We start from the raw sequence: 18,677 nt of genomic DNA, 5'->3' as shown, positions 1-18,677 counted from the left end.
AGCAGCGGACACGGGTTCGTGCCCCGTTCCGGGAAGATCCCACATGCCGCGGAGCAGCTGGGCCCGTGAGCCATGGCCGCTGAACCTGCGCGTCCGGAGCCTGTGTCCCGCAACGGGAGAGGCCACAACAGTGAGAGGCCCGCGTACCGAAAAAAAAAAAAAAAAAAAAAAAAAATTAAAAAAATAAATAAATAAAATATTTTCTGTATCCTAGAATGATGTTATCTTAGAGTTCATTAAGCGGTGGCGTTAGCGCCAAAAAACGCTCTCCAAAATCAATAACTTTGTAATGGAAGTTAGATATGATAAAACATTATGAAAAAGCCCAAGTAACTGTCATAACATGCCAAGAAGTTAGTTTAGGAGCGCCTACTCTGTGAAACGTGAGACTTTTAGTGTTCAGTAAATAAAAAATAGCACAAAGGCAAACATATTCTACAGTAGTTGAAGATTCCTTTCCCTACCTTTTATAATTACTCTTCTGGGAAATATAGTGTCAAATTATATGAGTCTTGAATTATCCAGCGTCTTCGGTAGCATATCTTTTTCGTAAGGTGTGATCTCCTCTTAAATGAAATTATGTACGCCATGAAAATGTCTCAGTTTGGTAAATGCGTAATGCATATTAGGTAGTTTTTACAGTTATTCTTAATCCCAGCCCTAAGGGTTTTTAGGGACCAGGGGGATTCTGACACAGCATGTGGCTCAGGTCGGGAAGTCTTCTGGAATCCAGGTAGAACCTAAAGGTATTGAACTTTTGAAAACAGTGGCTGAATGAGTGTAAATTGTTAACTCTGGAATCAAAGTTTAAATCCCCGCAGTAGCTGTTTAAGAATCTGGAACAGATTATGTGTCCAAGAGGCTACACGGGACAAAGTTTCAACAGTGACGCCATGTGGCAGCAAGGACTAACTGCAATGCAACCCTAATCCCACTCGAAGATTCTTTCTCTGAACACCCTCGACTAAATCCACCAGCAGAGCATTGTGTCACTGGGGATGGGAAGCAGATCACTGGAACTTTGCCTATCCCAGAGTGGGACTGCAGGGCAGGACGAGGAGGTGGGCGTCTTAGATGTGTGTGTTTATGAGTGTATGGCCCTCTGTCTTCCTCAAAAGGGACCCCTGTGGGTGGAGGAGCTGGGGGTTAAGTATGCCAGCCACAGAGATAGCAGAAAAGGAAGGGTAAAATTACACGCAAGCAACATCACATTCCATGTAATAAGTTGTTTCTAATATTATAATGATACAGACAAAAAGGTCTTGATTCTTTAAGGAAAATCTCAGAGTAGCAAGCTGTTGGGGAAAGTTACTGACTTTCTCTACATATGCATAAGACCACTATGGTAGATTAGAAAAATGGCCACAGTTATTCATGCCTCCTTATATGCATGCCTTTTGCAAAATGACTCTGCAGGTCTTAAGAGTGGACACGTTTCTGGAATTCCCTGGCGGTCCAGTGGTTAGGACTCTGTGCTTTCACTGCTGAAGGCCTGGGTTCAATCCCTGGTCAGGGAACTAAAATCCTGCAAGCTGTGCGGTACAGCCAAAAAAAAAAAAAAAAAAATGTGGACACATTTCCCTGACGCTTTGAATCTAAGCTGGCCTGATGATTTGTTTTGGTCAATAGAATGAGGCAGAAGTGATGTTATATTACTTCCTACCTTCAGACTCAAGAGGTCTTGTGTGTTTCTGCCCACTTTCTTAGACCCCTGCAACCTCCATTTGAATAAGACCAGACTAGCCTCCTGGAAAATGAGAGACCAAATGGAGCAGAGCCGGTGAGCTGATTCATTTCAGCCAAGGTCCCAGCCGTATGGAAGAGCCTGTACAAACCCAAAGCCAAACCTCATCAGACCTTCCAGCTAACCTACCCAGCTGAGTCCAGCAGACACATAATCAAGGCCACCCTAAACCTGCCAGGCCCTCACAGACTCAGTGACTCATGAGCTAAATAAATGTTTATCGTTTTCAACAAACTAACCCCCTAAAAGGGACACGTGCCCTCTTACAAGAGAAGCCTCAGAACAGAAAACATTTAAATTCCCTTCACTCTCAGACTTTCTACTCTTTCCAGATGTAAAGGGATCTCCTCTTTGCCCCTACCTGGATGTGGTGATGCATTCATTCAATCATTCATTCACTTAATAGATTTTTTTTTTTTAATGTAAGGCACTTTGATAGGCGTGGTGGGGCACATGGTACAGGGCATAAAAAACACAGATCCGATTTATTATTATCATTTTTAATTTTATTTACTTTTGGCTGCATTGGGTCTTCATTGCTGCATGCGGGCTTTCTCTAGTTGTGGCAAGCGGGGGCTACTCTTGGTTGCAGTGCGTGGGCTTCTCATTGCTGTGGCTTCTCTTGTTGCGCCTAGAGCATGGGCTCTAGGCGCGGGCTCAGTAGTTGCGGCATGCAGGCTCTAGGGTGCGTGGGCTTCAGTAGTTGTGGCGCACGGGCTTAGTTGCTCCATGGCATGTGGGATCTTCCCGGACCAGGGAGCAAACCCATGTCTTGTGCATGGGCAGGCAATTCTTGTTTTTCTTTTTTTTTCAATTTATTTATTTTACTTATTTATTTTTGGCTGCATTGGGTCTTCGTTCCTGCACACGGGCTTTCTCTAGTTACAGCAAGCAGGGGCTACTCTTTGTTGCGGTGCGTGGGTTTCTCATTGTGGTGGCTTCTCTTGTTGGGGAGCACGGGCTCTAGGCACGTGGGCTTCAGTAGTTGTGGCATGCGGGCTTAGTAGTTGTGGCTCATGGGCTCTAGAGCGCAGGCTTAGTAGTTGTAGTGCATGGGCTTAGTTGCTCCGCAGCATGTGGGATCTTCCAGGACCAGGGCTCAAACCCATGTGTCCTGTGTTGGCAGGCGGATTCTTAACCACTGCACCACCAGGGAAGTCCCAAATCTGATGTATAGTCTAGTTTGAGTAGAAAGGAAATACACCTGGCCCAATAAGTCACCTCGTACATTCGAATTCAGACAATGTGAGATCAATTTATAGATGTGTGATATCTGGATAGTTAATCTTTCTGAGTTGCCGCTTCCTTATCTCACAAACAGGAATAATACCTGGCTCTCAGCATGGTCAGGAGGGTTAAAAAATTTGTAAAGCTCTGTGCCCATGGGTCAGGATCACATTCTCCGTCAAATTTTGGGTTGGCCCTGAGCACCATCTTTATGACATCAGGATCTCCCCCAAGGAGGGGGGAATCTTCCTGAATCTGAGAGGTGACTGCTTTCAACAGTTCCTCATATAAGGCTCAGTGTAAGTCCAGCCCCCCAGATGGGAATTTGGCATCTCTCCAGCAGCCTGAGAAATAGACTGAGAAGGGAAGGACATACAGAGATCACTCTGCAAATGAAGCCTGATGTGAGCGGTCTCTCCATGTCCACCAAACTACAAATCAAGTGTGGGTGATTCTTATTTGGCTCTCAGCCTTGGCTGGGAGACTGAGCTGCAGGGAAGGCCTTTGGCTGGGGACCTGCCATTCTTAGGTTTTGCCCACAGTCCACATGGGGAGCCGGGTCCTGAAGCACAGTCTGAAGATCAGGAAGCAAGCAGTAGTAGATGAACGACAGGGCAGGGGATAAGCCATGAACACCCACCATGTCTTCTTTCTTCCCCTCTCAGAAACCCCTGACCTCAACCAGAACATGCATAATCTAGAAAGAGCACACAGGAAGCTTGGGTCTTGACTTCCCTGGCTGTCCAGTGGTTAAGTCTCTGCGCTTCCAACGCAGGGGCACGGGTTCGATCCCTGGTCGGGGAACTAAGATCCCACATGCTGTGCGGCGTGGCAAAAAAAAAAAAAAAAAAGGAAGCTTGGGTCACCACCGATCCTGCACTTCAGCCCTGATCTTGGCACCCCTCCCAGGCCATAGAGAAGGAAACCAGCCCAAAGGGCAGAGAGCTGCAAGTGTGGCTGCAGTATCCAGCTAGGTCAGTTACTGCACTGCCCTCCCATGCCTGCTTCTCCTTATCACCAGGGTATGTGAGAGGGGTACAGAGAAGCCAGATTCTATAGAAGTCCCTACGGTGAGAGCTGCAGTGATGTAAGCGTATATCCTAATGGCTCTCATGGCCTTAAGGAAAACACTCTCCCCACAGAAACATTTCAGGCAGGACTACTTTGACCTAAATTGAGACACTATTAGAAAATTAAATCAGATACCTGATAAATGTCTGTGGACTGATGGCTGAATCCCCATGTGTTGTCCTGGGAAAGTAGTCATACCTCTGGGCTGTTTGTGCTTGGGAACCTGAATGTCTGAGTGTGTGAGAGAGCTGGGAGGTGAGGGGCAAGCGGGGGGTAAGTGGCAGGGGGCAAGGATGACCAGACCTGCAGCTGAAGGGCTAAAGCCAGAAATCAGTGAGCATGTTTGGCTTGACAACATTGTAACAAGGAGAGAGGAAGGATGGGAGAGGAGAGAGACATAGTGGCCGGGGCGGTGGGGGAGAAATGGAGGCAAAGAAAGGAATAGAGACAGGAGATTGAGACAAAAAGACAGGATGAGAAGGAAGAAGACGGCAAACAGGGAAATAGAAGGGCTAAGCGCTGGAGCTTCAGAGTCTCAGAGTAGAAGCTGGAAATGAGGAAAACCTTTCTTTTTTTTTGGCCACGATGTGTGGCATGTGGGATCTTAGTTCCCTGACCAGGGATCAAACCTGCGTCCTCTGCAGTGGAAGCGTGGGGTCTTAACCACTGGACCACCAGGGAAGTCCCCCAGGAAAACTTATTAAGAAATATCTTCAGAGATATTTAATATCTAAAAAAAGTGCTCTGTGTTAAAAATCAATCTTCCTATCTGTCTCCCCCATCAAGCTATAGGTTTTGTTTTTATTTTTTAAAATTTATTTATTTTGCCTGTGTCAGGTCTTAGTTGCAGCACATGGGATCTTCGTTGCAGCATGTGGGCTCTTTAGTTGCAGCAGGCGGGCTCTTAGTTGCAGCATGTGGGCTCTTGGTTGAGGCATGCATGTGGGATGTAGTTCCCCGACCAGGGATCGAACCTGGGCCCCCTGCATTGGGAGCGTGGAGTCTTACCCACTGGACCACCAAGGAAGTCCCAAGCGATAGGTTTTAAAGGCAGACATTAGGTTTAAGTCATCTTTATATCCTCTGTGCTTAGTATAGTGCCAGACACATGCTAGGTACTCAATCAGTTGGTTGAGCAAATAAAATATGAAGAAAAGGCAGGACATGAAGATAGAAAGGCAGAGACATAGAAGAGAGTGGGTTTGAGCTTAGATTTCAGAGTCATAAGGATGTGCTTTCAAATCCCAGTTCTGCCATCTAACTGCAGGACTTTGAGCAAGACAGCCTTTCTGAGTTTAGAGTTGACCATATAAAGTTGTTGTGAGGATTAAATGTCTGCAAAGCTCTTAGCAGATAGCCTGTGTAAGTTCCCAGCAATGTTAGCTACTGTTATTACTGTTGTCACAGTTGTTGCAAACAAATAAGCGAGATAGGGGCTGTGATAAATGGATTGCATGAAAAGCCCCCACTTAATGACTCTGCCCTGCCACTTTGTAGTGCCTTTCCACTCTAACTCTGGGTCTGGCCATGTGACTTGCTTTGGCTGATGGGACAATGGTAAATGTGACGCAAGCAGAGGTGCAGGGTGTGAAAAAGACTGCCTGTCTTTGACTCCTCACTTGGAACTCTGCCACTGCAGGCTAGTACTGCTGGAAGGATGCCGGAGACATGCAGAGGACAGCCAAGGTGTTCCAGCTGAGGCCATCGTAGATCAGTCATCCCCAACCAACCCACCAACTATTACAGATGTATGAGCGAGCCCAGGGAAGGTCAGCCAGGTCCGTCCCAGATCAGCAAGACCACTCAGCCCTAACCCCCAGACTTATGTGAAATAATAAATACTTGCTATTTTAAGCCACTAAGTTTGGAGTGACTTGTTACAGCAATAGCTAGCCGATATAGGGGCCTCGGAAGCCCTAGTCCTCTGAAGTTGAAAGGCAGATGAGAGAGGAAGTCATGGTCTGCCAGGTTTTATTTGTAGGGTCTGCTGTATTTGTACCAGAGAAAGCTGCAAAAAGTGCTTTGGAGAGTCACAGGGAAGGGATGATAGAAGCAGGTCCCCTCACCAGACCCCACGGGAGCCCTTCAGGTGGAGGGCAGACCTGAGATGCGAGGCAGCTGGGGACAAGTCCAGGCAGGCAGCAGCAGGGCTGCGACTAGAAGAGCTGAGGCCAGAGGGGTCGGGCTTGCCCTGGTCGGCCTCCCGCAGGTCTCAGGTCCTGGGGTCATATATCCGCCCCATGAAGACCGGGAACTTGTGCTGCTGGTCCCAGAGCACAAAGAGAAAGGGCTGCTGCACTTCAAAGACCAGCAAATTGCGGGCCACAGAGATAGCGGAGGCTGCAGCCGCCTCCACCCCGCTCTCCGTCAGCTCCAGCACGGACTGATGCTGCATCGCAGAAAGCTGCAGGTCCGGGTCCTCTGTCAGCCCGCACAGGTTGAGGTTGTAGGTAAAGTCAAAGAATTCTAGGGCATAACCAGAGAAAAACAATAAGTCAAAGACCAGCACGATTGTACAACACGGGGAATACAGCCAATGTTTCGTAGTAACTGTAAATGGAAAGTAACCTTTAAAAATTGTACAAAAGGGGGCTTCCCTGGTGGCGCAGTGGTTGAGAGTCCGCCTGCCGATGCAGGGGACATGGGTTCGTGCCCCGGTCCGGGAAGATCCCACATGCCGCGGAGCGGATGGGCCCGTGAGCCATGGCCGCTGAGCCTGCGCGTCTGGAGCCTGTGCTCCACAACGGGAGAGGCCACAACAGTGAGAGGCCCGTGTACCACAAAAAAAAAAAAAAAAATTGTACAAAAGGGACTTCCTTGGTGGCGCAGTGGTTAAGAATCCACCTGCCAATGCAGGGGACATGGGCTCGAGCCCTGGTCTGGGAAGACCCCACATGCTGCAGAGCAACTAAGCCCGTGCGCCACAACCACTGAGACCACACACCACAACTACTGACGCCCACGCACTCTAGGGCCCACGTGCTGCAACTACTGAGTCCGTGCGTCTATAGCCCGTGCTCCGCAACAAGAGGAGTCACTGCAATGAGAAGCCCGCATGCCGCAATGAAGAGTAGTCCCGCACTCGCTGCAACCAAAGAAAGCCTGCGTGCAGCAATGAAGACGCAATGCAGCCAAAAAATAAAACATAAAATTGTATAAAAATTTTAAAAGTTAAATTAAAAAATAATAATTTAAAATATTTTTAAAAATACTGCAATTAAAAAAAAAACCAGCACAAAACCCTCAGCTGTTGGAGACGTTTGTCCTGAATTTTCTGGGTTTGTCCCAAGTTCCAATTCCCTCTTTCTCCTCCTCCTCGTTTATCAGATTATAATCGCATTATAATGTGCCTTCCGGTCCAGTTCATGGGATCCTCTAACAGTGGGCCCGTCTTCACTCCAACCACCACTTTCTCTCAAGTGGTGAGAAGCCTTGCCCCCGACCCCCAAAACCCTGAAAAGTGATGCCATTGCTTCCTTATCAACAAGGCCCTTGGAAGTGAGGTAATGTATTGGAAAGAGGACATATGTTCTCAAATGAGGTCACATACAAGGGTGTGATGTCATATACTAGGAAACAAGGTCATCTATTAGGAAGTCAAGTTCTATAACAGAAAATGAAGTGATATATTTGGACATGACATCAAAGATCAGGAAGTGAGGTCTAAGGTTAGGAAACAGAGTATCTGTTGACTCCCCTGAACTCAGAAGCCTCCAGACCCTTTTAGTAGAGAGCTTCTTGCATATACTGTGGGGTGGTTGAGTTTTATGACACGTCTCTGAGGGAGGAGCACCCACTCCCACCTCGGTGACCTGTTCCCAGGGTCTATGTCACAAGGGACCGCAATGGAAACAGGTGGGACGGCTGTAGACCTATACTGGGGCTCCGGCTCACTTCTAACCAGCTTAAGGGACCTTGCGTAAGTCATGCAAACTTTCTGAGTCTCAGCTTCCTCCACGATTCAGTGGGATAATCAGAGGATTGAGGGGCAACCTGAGATTACGGATGAGAGGGTTCACGGAATTCCTCCACCCCTAGCCCACCATCACAACCTCTTCTCCTCTGATGGCCTAGGATCAGTCCTGCCAGGGCTCACCCAGCAGGTCCTGGTTGCTCTTTACTTTGATGCGAGGCATCATCAGGTGAGTAGGCTGGAACTTGGCCGACTCCAGCTTCCTCATGATGGCCTTGAAGACAGGGGGGCTGAGAGCCTGCTCCATGTCTTCAAGACGGTGTTTCAAGGTCTGGGGCACCAGGATCACAAAGCTCAGGTTGTGGGACAGCTGCAGACGGCCCACCTGGAGAGTAAGACAAGCACATTGTCAGTCTTCCTACCCCAGCTCTCTCCTGGCTCCTACCCTCTGTGCCCCGAGGCTGGTCTTCAGTCCGCTGCTACAGTCTGTACTGTTTCAACAAGCAGCGGCCATAACTAGGCTCCCAGGCTTTGCCATGAGATGAGGATGCCAGCTGGGTGAACAGTGCTGGTCTAACCCTGTGCTGGTGAGAGGCAGAGGAATGAGCACGAGGTGTTTTTTTTTTTTTTTTTTTTTGCGGTACGCGGGCCTCTCACTGTTGTGGCCTCTCCCGTTGCGGAGCACAGACTCCGGACGCACAGGCTCAGTGGCCATGGCTCACGGGCCCAGCCGCGCCGCGCCATGTGGGATCTTCCCGGACCGGGGTACGAACCCGTGTCCCCTGCATCGGCAGGCGGACTCTCAACCACTGCGCCACCAGGGAAGTCCGAGCACGAGTTTTGATCACACAGGCTGAGGATCACATCCTGACTCTAATGCTGAGTGACTATGCACTACAGGCAAGCGATTTGATCTCTCTGAGCCCAGTTCCTTTCAAGTATGTTGTGCATAAAGTATATAATGTGCATAATGTACCACCACAGTCATCAGGTTCGTCCTTTCAAAGACTTTTGATGGCTTTTCACTGCCTACGAGATTAAGTATAAACTCTCGGTCTGGCATTCAAGATTGGGTACCAGCTGATCCTAGCCTACCTTTTCAGTTAGTTTCACTAGAAGGACTTACAGCTGACGGCCAGACAGAAGCATGAGAGAAATGCAGGACCCACAAGGCCAATACAGGGCTGTTCTCAGCTCAGGGCAAATTTGCCCCCAGTGGACATCTGGCAATGTTTGGAGCTGGCAGAAACAGGAGCTCACAGTGCTACTGGCATCTAGTGGGTAGGAGCCAGGGATGCTGCTAAATCCTACAATGCCAGGGACAGCATCTTATCATGAAGAATCATCGAACCCCAAATGTCAATAGTACCAGGACTGAGAAACTAATAGGATATGAGAGATTATTACTGAAATGGCATTATGGTTGAGGTTGAGAGATGGACAAGAATCATCTAGAATGCAGAATTCAATTGGGCAATGAAGAAATTAACTGACAACAATCTATTGTTGGAATTGAAAAAATGGTCCACAAGAAGCAGGTTGTACACTGATTTATCACCTGAAGAGCATGGACATGGGGATACCTGTTGACAGAGGCTCTAGACAGGGTACACTCATCTGGCAGTACACACCCTTCATGTCCTGTGTACAGACCTTGCCTCTGTGACCAAAAAATTACCACACTGTGGTCTTGAATTTTCAAGCCAACAACCTCAGCATACCTGAGTTGGTAAACCTAACCCCCTTCATTGGGTAAATACTCTTTAAATCCCAGGAAAATTTAGAATGAAGTATGGGAATAACAAAATAAGCCAACTCTGTAGTATTAACACCAGGTGATAAGTTCAGAGCAATCTGTGTTTGTTATTTAAAATAGCGTTTATAATTTTTAAGAGAATCAGACATGCTAGTTTTATGCTTTTGAACAAAAAGGTGTGGGATAATTTCATTTGGTTTGAGAATGATGTTGAGATGTCGACTGAAAGTCGATTTACTCTTCAGATTGAATTTTCAACTCACAAGTGGCCTTTAGGTGCTAGCAAGATGTGGCCAAGCAGGGCTGTAATACTGTTCTGTCAGGTATCTGACATGCTAAAAGAGAAAATCAAGTATATCAAATGTATGAAGTATTTATAAAGTATATACATAAGCTCAAAATGCTTAGGGGAATATTAATTAACCATATTTGTAAATGAAACAAATGGTTTAAAGGAGTTTAATCTGTTCAAAATAGCTTAATTGAAGAACAAATGAAAGTTAGTGTTTTATATAAATATTATGATTAATAATGTAGCAAATTCAGCTAAAAATTTAAAGGCTTAAGTAAAACTTTGATTTTGAATTTATAACATGAATATATTAAATCAGGTATTTGTTTAAAACCCACGAAACTGTAAGGAGTGGGGTTTTTTTGCATGAAACTCCTTCTTTGCCATTAAAAAACCCTCACATTGGGGCTTCCCTGGTGGCGCAGTGGTTGAGAATCTGCCTGCCAACGCAGGGGACACGGGTTCAAGCCCTGGTCCGGGAAGATCCAACATGCCGCGGAGCAACTAGGCCCATGAGCCACAACTACTGAGCCTGCGCGTCTGGAGCCCGTGCTCCACAACAAGAGAGGCTGCGATAGTGACAGGCCTGCGCACCGCGATGAAGAGTGGCCCGTGCTTGCCGCAACTAGAGAAAGCCCTCACACAGAAACGAAGACCCAACACAGCAAAAATAAATAAATAAATTAAAAAAAACTCTCACATTGATATTCTCCCCCATATACTCTGAGTTAGAGTGATGCCCTGAACCGGCCATGTATATTCATTCTTCTCTGCCTTATGCATGTATTCTGGTTCTGTTAAATAGCTGGGAATGTTCAAAGCCATTGGATAGGGACGGATGGATGGAAGGGTAGAAAAGTGCATGAATGGTTAAGAGTGGTCAAAAGTACCCACCTCTGTGACGTCTTCCTAGCCATTCATACTAAGGGAGTTGCTCCCTTTCACATCTTCCATTGAATTCATTCATTTATTCAGCAGACATAATGAGCACTTATTATATGTGGTATTGTTCTAGGCCCTCAGATATAGTAGGCGAAAAAAGAGGTAAGGTCTCTGATCCCAAGGAAAGAGACTATCTCAGGGAGATAGATAATACTGCAATCAAATAAGCAAGTAAACAACATAATTCAGATAGTGATAAGTACCATGGATATAATAAAACAGGATGGGCTTCCCTGGTGGCGCAGTGGTTGGGAGTCCGCCTGCTGATGCAGGGGACACGGGTTCGTGCCCCGGTCCGGGAAGATCCCACATGCCGTGGAGCGGCTGGGCCCGTGAGCCATGGCCGCTGGGCCTGCGCGTCCGGAGCCTGTGCTCCGCAACGGGAGAGGCCACAGCAGTGAGAGGCCCGCGTACCACAAAAAAAATTTTAAAAAACAAAAACAAAAACAGGATGATGTTACAGGGTGAGGAAGAGGTACTTTAAGGAGGGGGAAGGCGTCTCCACAAAGGTGGCCTTTTAGCTGATGCCAGATGAGCAGAAGGAACAAGTTATGTGAAAAGCTGAGTGAAGAGCGTCCAGGCAGAGGGAAAAGCTAGGGAAAGCTCCCGAGGTGGAAACAAGCCTGGCATGTTCCAGAACAGATCCTCTATTTCTCAGACTGGTACCAAGCCACTGGGTATCTCCCATTCTTTGCTGTCTCATAGTTCTGTGTCTTGCTGTCCTAACAAGGCAGAAATATCTGGTCATCGGGCATGAGAGAGTTTACTAACTAGAATCTTCTGGGCTCCACGTTCTCTCTTCCCTCCCTCCTCATCCACTGAAATCATACTGTTCAATTTCTGCTAAGGAACTTAAGCCATTTAACACATGCACACACATGCACTTACCACATACATGAATGCATGGATATACCTAGACATGTGTACACATACAGATACATGCCGTACACACGTACACACACAGAGGACTTACTAAGCCAGCAGGGCCTACTGGTGGGTAGACTGGAAAGAGAAACAGAGGCACAGAATAGGAACAGGACTCACTTTCTGTCATTCAATGCAGCAGAGATGCATGAAGAAATTTTAGAATCCTGCTTTCCAACCTCAAATATATAATGCCTGCCTCGGCCAAGGCTGGAAAGGGGGAGAAGGAGAAAAGATAGGGTGGAAATAGAGTCAGAAGCAGTTGAAATGATGAATTAAGGGTAAGGCTATGCCCCACACCGGTGGAGCCACAGCCGGAAAGTCAGGATGCGCAAGAGGCTCTGAAACAGGAGTGCGAAGGGCCAGGAACTTACCTTGGCCTTCAAAGTCGGGTCTGTGAAATGGGCCACAGGGTACTTCTTGCTGTTCATCATGGGCACTTTTATCACAGAGGATCTGCTGTAAAAGCCCTTCATATTTGTTCTGCTGTGGTTAAATGTTGTCTTCCACTTGGCTAGAGGGAAGAGTGGGGGAAGGGTTACTCTAATGCAGGTGGGGAGAGGATGAAGCGGAGTTAAAGGTTCTGTTAGCAAGGGGTGGGACAGGTACCATGGGATCCAGTCGTGGAACTTGGGGTTGAGTGGGTTTTAAGCCAGGAGGAGAAGGTGGAACTCAGGACGGGAAGACACCCTGGTCCAGGGCCCCCTTACCACTCAGGTAGATAGCGTTGAGAAGGACCAGGCGGAAGTCATCGGGCAGGCTGTCTAGCAGTTGCCTGATCTTGTGGTTGGTCTTCTTGGCCACCCAGGCGTTGATGAGCTCCAAGTTGACTTTACTGTCATTTGCCAGGGCTTTGGGGCTGTTGCCATACAAGCTCCGAGAGGCATTCGCAAAGGTGTCCCTTATAGCCAGGTCTGGCCCCGGAAGCAGGTTGAGAGAGGGAGGCATGAGATCCCGGAACACTCTCTCCCCTTTCAAGAGCAGGCTTGGAGAGGGGGCTTGTTGCACATCACTCTTTCTGCTCCAAAGGACATACTATGTCGGAGCAGGGGTCCAGCCCAGTCCTCTTACTGATGTGCTCAGTGAGACCCAGAGAAGGCAAATCCTGAGCTAAGAGCCGAAGAACTCATCCCAGGCTTTCACTGCCTCTATCTGCCATGGGACCACGGCTTGGCAAGGTAACTCTTTGAGATCTTAACTTCCATTTGCCTGTATTTTCCCTCTTTTCTTCCCTTAATTCAACAGGGAACAGACTCTGCTTTTCAGCCTCACTGGAAGGTGTGTGACAAGACTTCCTGGGTTTTGCTCTCCAAAGCCCAGGTCCACTAAAGAAAAAAAGTGTTTGAAAGAGAAATTTTTCCTGGACTAAATAGATAATATTGAATGCAGTTGTATTTTCCACCAACCTAGCAAGACAGAGGATACATCTGATTTATAGCAAATAAGTAAATGCAACATTTCTTGAATCCCTCTAAGCCATATTTTTCCCATCTCTAAAAAGAGGGTTTTTGGGTTTTTTTTTTAGATAATGGTGTGATAGGTGAGTTTTCTTTCTTTCTTTCTTTTTTCTTTCCTATATGTTCTCAGGTTATTTTTCTGTTTGTTGTATTTTTTTTTTTTTTTGGCCACGCCGAGCGGCATGCGGGATCTTAGTTCCCCGACCAGGGATCGAACCCATGCCCCCTGCAGTGGAAGCACAGAGTCCTAACCACTGGACCACCAGGGAATTCCAATATTTTCTCAGTTTTCTACAATGAATGAGCATTGCTTTTATAGTAAAAAAAATAAAAGACAGGGAATTTTTTTTCCTTATTCAAAGAGGAAAATCACACTAAATTTGTAATTTTTAAGCTCAGCAGAACTGAGGTTTCAAATATAGTCATGTCTGAAGCCCACAATACAAAAGGGCTCTGGTTGAGGCTGGTGGGAGTTCAAAGCCCACCTGGCTTCATCTCCCTCTCACAGGAAGTGACACCTCACTTCCCACTCAGCCTCCCTAACTCCTTACTCCCACCAGGACTTCTGCAGCAGCTCTGCAGAACCCTAGGGCTCTGGGGAGCAAAATTTGAAAGAACTGCATTAGGTCATTTTGGAAGCTTATTGCTCTGATTACCTACCTAATAATGTAATATACATAAATGACAACAAAGTCACATAACACGAAAGTACAAAGAATAGGAGTCCCAAGACCCCCTGACCCAGATTAACAAACTTTTCTTTTCGGCCTTGCAGCTTGCAGGATCTTAGTTCCCCAACCAGGGATTGAACCCGTGACCACAGCAGTGAAAGATGAGAGTCTTAACCACTGGACCACCAGGGAACTCCCAGATTGACATGCATTTTTTGTCTATTTTATGTCTAAAGCTCTCCAGCCCTCTCTATTACTGAATGCAGAAGGCTATTCTTTTTTTTTTTTTTAAAAGAAGATGTTGGGGGTAGGAGTTTATTTATTTATTTATTTATTTTTGCTGTGTTGGGTCTTCGTTTCTGTGCGAGGGCTTTCTCTAGTTGTGGCAAGCGGGGCCACTCTTCATCGCGGCAGAAAGCTATTCTTACTTTAGATGGAGTTGATGAATGCAGATGACTTGTCCAAGGTCTCACCAGGGGACCTATCCAGCTCCCAGGAGACACCTGATATTTCTGAGGCCCCAATCTGCTCTGCATTCCGTCCCCCTGTTCTAGTTCTAACATTCCCTCTGTCCTCTCTTTCCCCAGTGCTGGGTCTCCATCAAAATCCTGAGGACCCAGCTCAGCACCTGCCATCCTTCCCCGGGGAACTCACCTGGGCTGTGGAAGATTTGAGAGACTGTGGTAAAGCCTTTGGACCTGGAGGCCTTCAGGGCCTGGTGGACACAGGTAAAGTCTTTGGGGTAGGAGAGGAGTCGCTCCAGGCTTTCCTTGGTTTCTCCTCTAGCCCCTACAACAAACAGCAGAGACAAGGGGCAACTGCAGGAGGAGTGGAAAACCACCGTTGGGGACCAGGGTTGAGGGACCAGGCTGCAATGGGGGGAATCCCATACCATCAGAGCCAGAAGTGTTTGGGAAGATAATACATGTCAGAAAGAGAAGGGTGGGGGAATTATGAATAATCACAGGATTTTCTAGGGCTCTGAATACTTTCTTCCTCCGTTTTCCTACCTAACTTTAATACCACTCATCATCCAAAGCCTGGTCCAATCGCTGCCTGTTCCACATGACCTATTATTTAGTTGGTTCAGGTTTACAAAGGTTCGCCTTATAGGCAGGGACACAAGATCATGGTTAAGAAGAGACGTCAGGAAATCGTAAAGGAGGATGCATGTTCAATACCCTTTCCGTTTTTCATTATTGAATACTTATTGTACACATCTTCTGTGCAGTAATAGATAAAATGTATCGAGCACTTACTTCATTCCAGGCATCATAAGTGCTTCTCCCATATTATCTCATTGAATCTTCACCATAACCCTTTTACGTAAGGACAGTTCCTATCCCCGTTACACAGATGAGAAAACTGAGGTTTAAGAGAGTAAGTAATCTACTCATTTTAAGATCACAGAGTTAATAATTGGAGGATGGAGAAAAGATTCAAGCCATATCTTTTGGGCAATAAAAAAATTAACTGAAACCAATCAGTTGAAATGTGCCTCCCAGGGGACATTTGGCCACATGTGGAGACATTTTGGCTGTCATAACTGGGGGGTGGGGTGCTACTGGCATCCAGTGGGTACAGGCTAGGGATGTTAGGATTCTGGGACTACAGAAGAAAGGTTCTTATGTGCTCACTGTATTGTCTCTAGTAGCCTTCCTGGAATTCCCCCTTGGAGTGACAGCTGTTTCCACTGCCCGTAGCACTTTGTTGGTGCCATTCCTAGGGTAATTACCCCAGGGGACTTGATTGTGATCTCTCAGGAAAGCAGACGAATTAACATTTTTTGACCTCCTACCACATCAGGCACTGGGCTATCTGCTTAATTTTTTTTAGGTCACTACAACCATTTCCATTTTACACAGAAGGACTCAGGCTCAGAGAAGTTAACTGATCTGCCCAAGGTCACACAGCTAAGAAGCAGCATTATCATGATTCTACTCTGCATCTCTCTCTTATCATTCATCTTCCTTATGGCCTTACCTGGAACCATGATTGGTGGCTCAGACCTTATTTAATATGTTCTTGTACAGTCCATAGGATTTTATAAGCAATAGTGCCTATTACATCATTGTTAAATGAAAGAATAAATGAAAGTTCCAGAATAAAAAGATTCCCCTCCCTCACCCCCAATGTAGCCCATTTTTACAGCTTCCTTCCAGAGGCATAGATAGCTGTGTATGTATCTGGATATGTACCCCCCTCATGCGAACATCTAACACGTAACCTGGAGAGAACTCAGTCAGGTTCTTACCGAGCAGGACTTGAGTGAGGAGGCTGGCGATGCTGAACGGGGAAAAGACAATGTTGGTCTCCTCCTTCTTCATTACTGAGAAAGTGTGGTAGAGATTCAGGGAGAAATCTGTCAAAGCCTCCCCCAGCACGGCCTCTGCTGAATGACTCTCCAAGTCAGAGCAGGAGGTGACAGGCGCTGGGCAGAAGGACTTAGTAGTGGCCTGGGTTGTTGGTTGGATGGGCTGAGTGGTGGACTGGTTGAAGGGCTGGGTGGTGGACTGGTTGAAGGGCTGGGTGGTATTGACTGTTTCGATGGTCAAGTTGGTTTTCAGCAGCGTGGAAGAGCCCTCGGTGTCTTTAATGGATACATTGTTGGGAATATCTCCTTTGGGGATATCTCCTTCACTTTCCCCTCCTTGTAAGCTCTCTGGATCCACGGGGCTGATACCAATCAGATTTGAGGAGGCTCTATCCTGTGGTTCAAGAGACTTTCTTTCTTTTATTATGAGGCACAGTCCCCTTCAAACACTCAAAGCAGGAAGAGAATTATTCCAGGGAAAGCCTGGTGGCAGAGGGGCCTGCCCTGGAGCCACCACCAGTAATTCCTTCAGAGAAAGCGTGTATTATCCCATTTCACTGGTAAAGGAAACTGATGCCGAGACAAATTAAGTAACTAGCCCAGGGTCTCAAGGGAAGTGGAAGGAAAAACTAGGAGTCAAACTTGGGTCTGATTCCAGATCCTTGATCACTACCACATCATCTGATACATCTCAAAGGGCACTGCCAGTGTCAACTTCACACACATACACTGAGTGCACACGCCAAAGTTAGGCACCCACCTTTGTCCTGGGCTCATCCCCTATCCCTGACCTCCCAGACCACGGCGGAGAGCCTAGGTCTCGGCAGCCCAACCTCCATTCCGCAGCTCAGTTTTCCTCAACAACCCCTTGCTTTTAATATCGCAACATGCTGCCCATCTCCTTCCCCTCTTTGATCCTTCTGCTTTATTCTCCACTTCGTAAATCAGGACAGGTAGCCTCGGAGAAGTGACTGGCTCAAGGCCAGCGCAGCTGGTACCGTAGCGAGTCAGGATTAGACGCTGCGTGGGTCTGAATCCCCGCTCTTCCCATGCTCGGTACGAACTCCGGCGCTAGGATCACACTTGCTGAGCCCAAGAGGAGCTCTCCTCATTCTCCGGAGCCTGAAGGGTTAATCCTCAGCACCCCCTCCCCTCCCCCACCTCACGAAGGGGTCACTCACCCCAGCCAGCAGCAGCAGCAGGAGGGTCAGCGGGGTCAGCCTGGAGGCCATCTGGGCGGCGACGTCAGCCCAGACCTGCAGAGCCAGCCACCGTCGTCGGTGCCAGCTCCGAGCCTCGGGCCTAGGGGGCCTCCACCCCGCCCCGCGCCGCCCCACCCCGGGGCCCGCCCCCATTCCATTCGCGGCCCTAACCCCTCTCTGCGAATCCCGCCCCCTCCCTCCTCCGTGCCGGGGCCACCTTCTCCCTGGCTCCTCCCCCTGTTTTGTTTTCCCCAAACCGCTTCCCTTTCCCGGCACCGGCTGGCCTTTCCTTTCCCCCCAGGCCCGGGTCTCCGTCCATCTGTTCCATCCAGAGGGTCCTGCTTTAGCTAAACAATGAGGCCAGGGGCCCTGCTAGGAGGGGAGGTCCAGAGGGGGCTGGGCACGACAGCCCTGGGGGAGGAGATGGAGGGGAAGGAGGGGGAGGCAGGGGTCTTAAGAGGAAGCAAGCAAACAGACTGCAGAGATAAAGGGGGGGGGCGGGGCACTGTGGAGGAAAAGGAGATGAGGATGAGGAGACCTCCTTCTCCCAACACCCTTCTCCCCAGCACCAAACCTGCGCCAAACTCCCGGTCCCTGGGCAGCTTCAGGGCAGACTAAGTGGATAGTCACACAGCGTCGGGGCGGGTGGGGGGCGGCGTGGGGGCGGGTGTTCGGTCTTAGCTATTGGCTGGCCCAGGACACTGCCCAGTTACAAATTAAGGCTGATTGATCGCTGCTGTGATTTCCCGTAAATCAGGATGGGACGGATACTGATTCGTAAGCCAGGCGGGGAATTTAGCCCAAAGCCCCTTGGGAGCCGGGGGTGGGGAAGCTTGGGTGCAGCTCTCAGCTGTACACGACCAAGCCTCCTCCTGCATCTTTATGGGTCATGATAGAAACAGCACAGACACAACATGTTCTCCACAGTTCACAAGCAACCAGCTTTCCCGGAATTGCTCATCTCAGTGGATCCTCAAAGTAACCCTTTGGAAATAGGCCCGACTGTGCCCATTTGATAGTTAAGAGCCTTAAATGGCTGGCTCACTCGGAGAGCCCTCACTTGAAAATAAGGCTGGACTGGACGTCCTGAGGTCCTAGCCCCACCCCCACTCTCCTCCATGAGTGTCTGCTTCTCCTCTTGGAAACCCGGAGTGCTTCCATTCT

At 48.1% G+C, this 18,677-nt stretch overlaps 1 protein-coding gene across 2 annotated transcripts; it reads right to left on the bottom strand.

The window, feature by feature from the left end:
* Window positions 1–5,996: 5,996 nt before the first annotated feature.
* Window positions 5,997–18,159, bottom strand: SERPING1 (serpin family G member 1). Of its 2 annotated transcripts, none has more exons than XM_060018924.1 (8): window positions 18,088–18,159; window positions 17,493–17,567; window positions 16,252–16,720; window positions 14,652–14,786; window positions 12,580–12,783; window positions 12,244–12,383; window positions 8,139–8,340; window positions 5,997–6,508 (listed from the first exon to the last, which is right to left on the bottom strand). In XM_060018924.1, exons 2-8 carry the CDS (start codon window positions 17,541–17,543, stop codon window positions 6,255–6,257), a joined length of 1,455 nt encoding a protein of 484 aa, XP_059874907.1. In that variant the 5' UTR covers window positions 17,544–17,567; window positions 18,088–18,159; the 3' UTR covers window positions 5,997–6,254. The 2 variants fall into 2 exon arrangements, with proteins under 2 accessions (XP_059874907.1, XP_059874908.1); XM_060018925.1 differs by having other exon boundaries at window positions 16,252–16,705.
* Window positions 18,160–18,677: the final 518 nt, after the last annotated feature.

Source organism: Delphinus delphis, chromosome 8 (genome assembly GCF_949987515.2).
Source record: "Delphinus delphis chromosome 8, mDelDel1.2, whole genome shotgun sequence".
In the NCBI taxonomy this organism is placed as follows: Eukaryota; Metazoa; Chordata; class Mammalia; order Artiodactyla; family Delphinidae; genus Delphinus; species Delphinus delphis.
The sequence above is the reverse complement of the archived record's forward strand: the minus strand, read 5'-3'. Positions and strand labels throughout refer to the sequence as shown.

What these genes read in the sequence shown, in the direction of transcription:
- SERPING1 (XM_060018924.1), bottom strand. Translation starts at nt 17,543, where the DNA reads ATGGCCTCCAGGCTGACCCCGCTGACCCTCCTGCTGCTGCTGCTGGCT. An exon ending in TGCTGCTGCTGCTGGCTGGG is followed by an intron (nt 16,721 to 17,492) that starts GTGAGTGACCCC and finishes AAAGAAAGAAAG; the next exon opens with TCTCTTGAACCACAGGATAG. An exon ending in ACCCGACTTTGAAGGCCAAG is followed by an intron (nt 8,341 to 12,243) that starts GTAAGTTCCTGG and finishes CTTACTCTCCAG; the next exon opens with GTGGGCCGTCTGCAGCTGTC.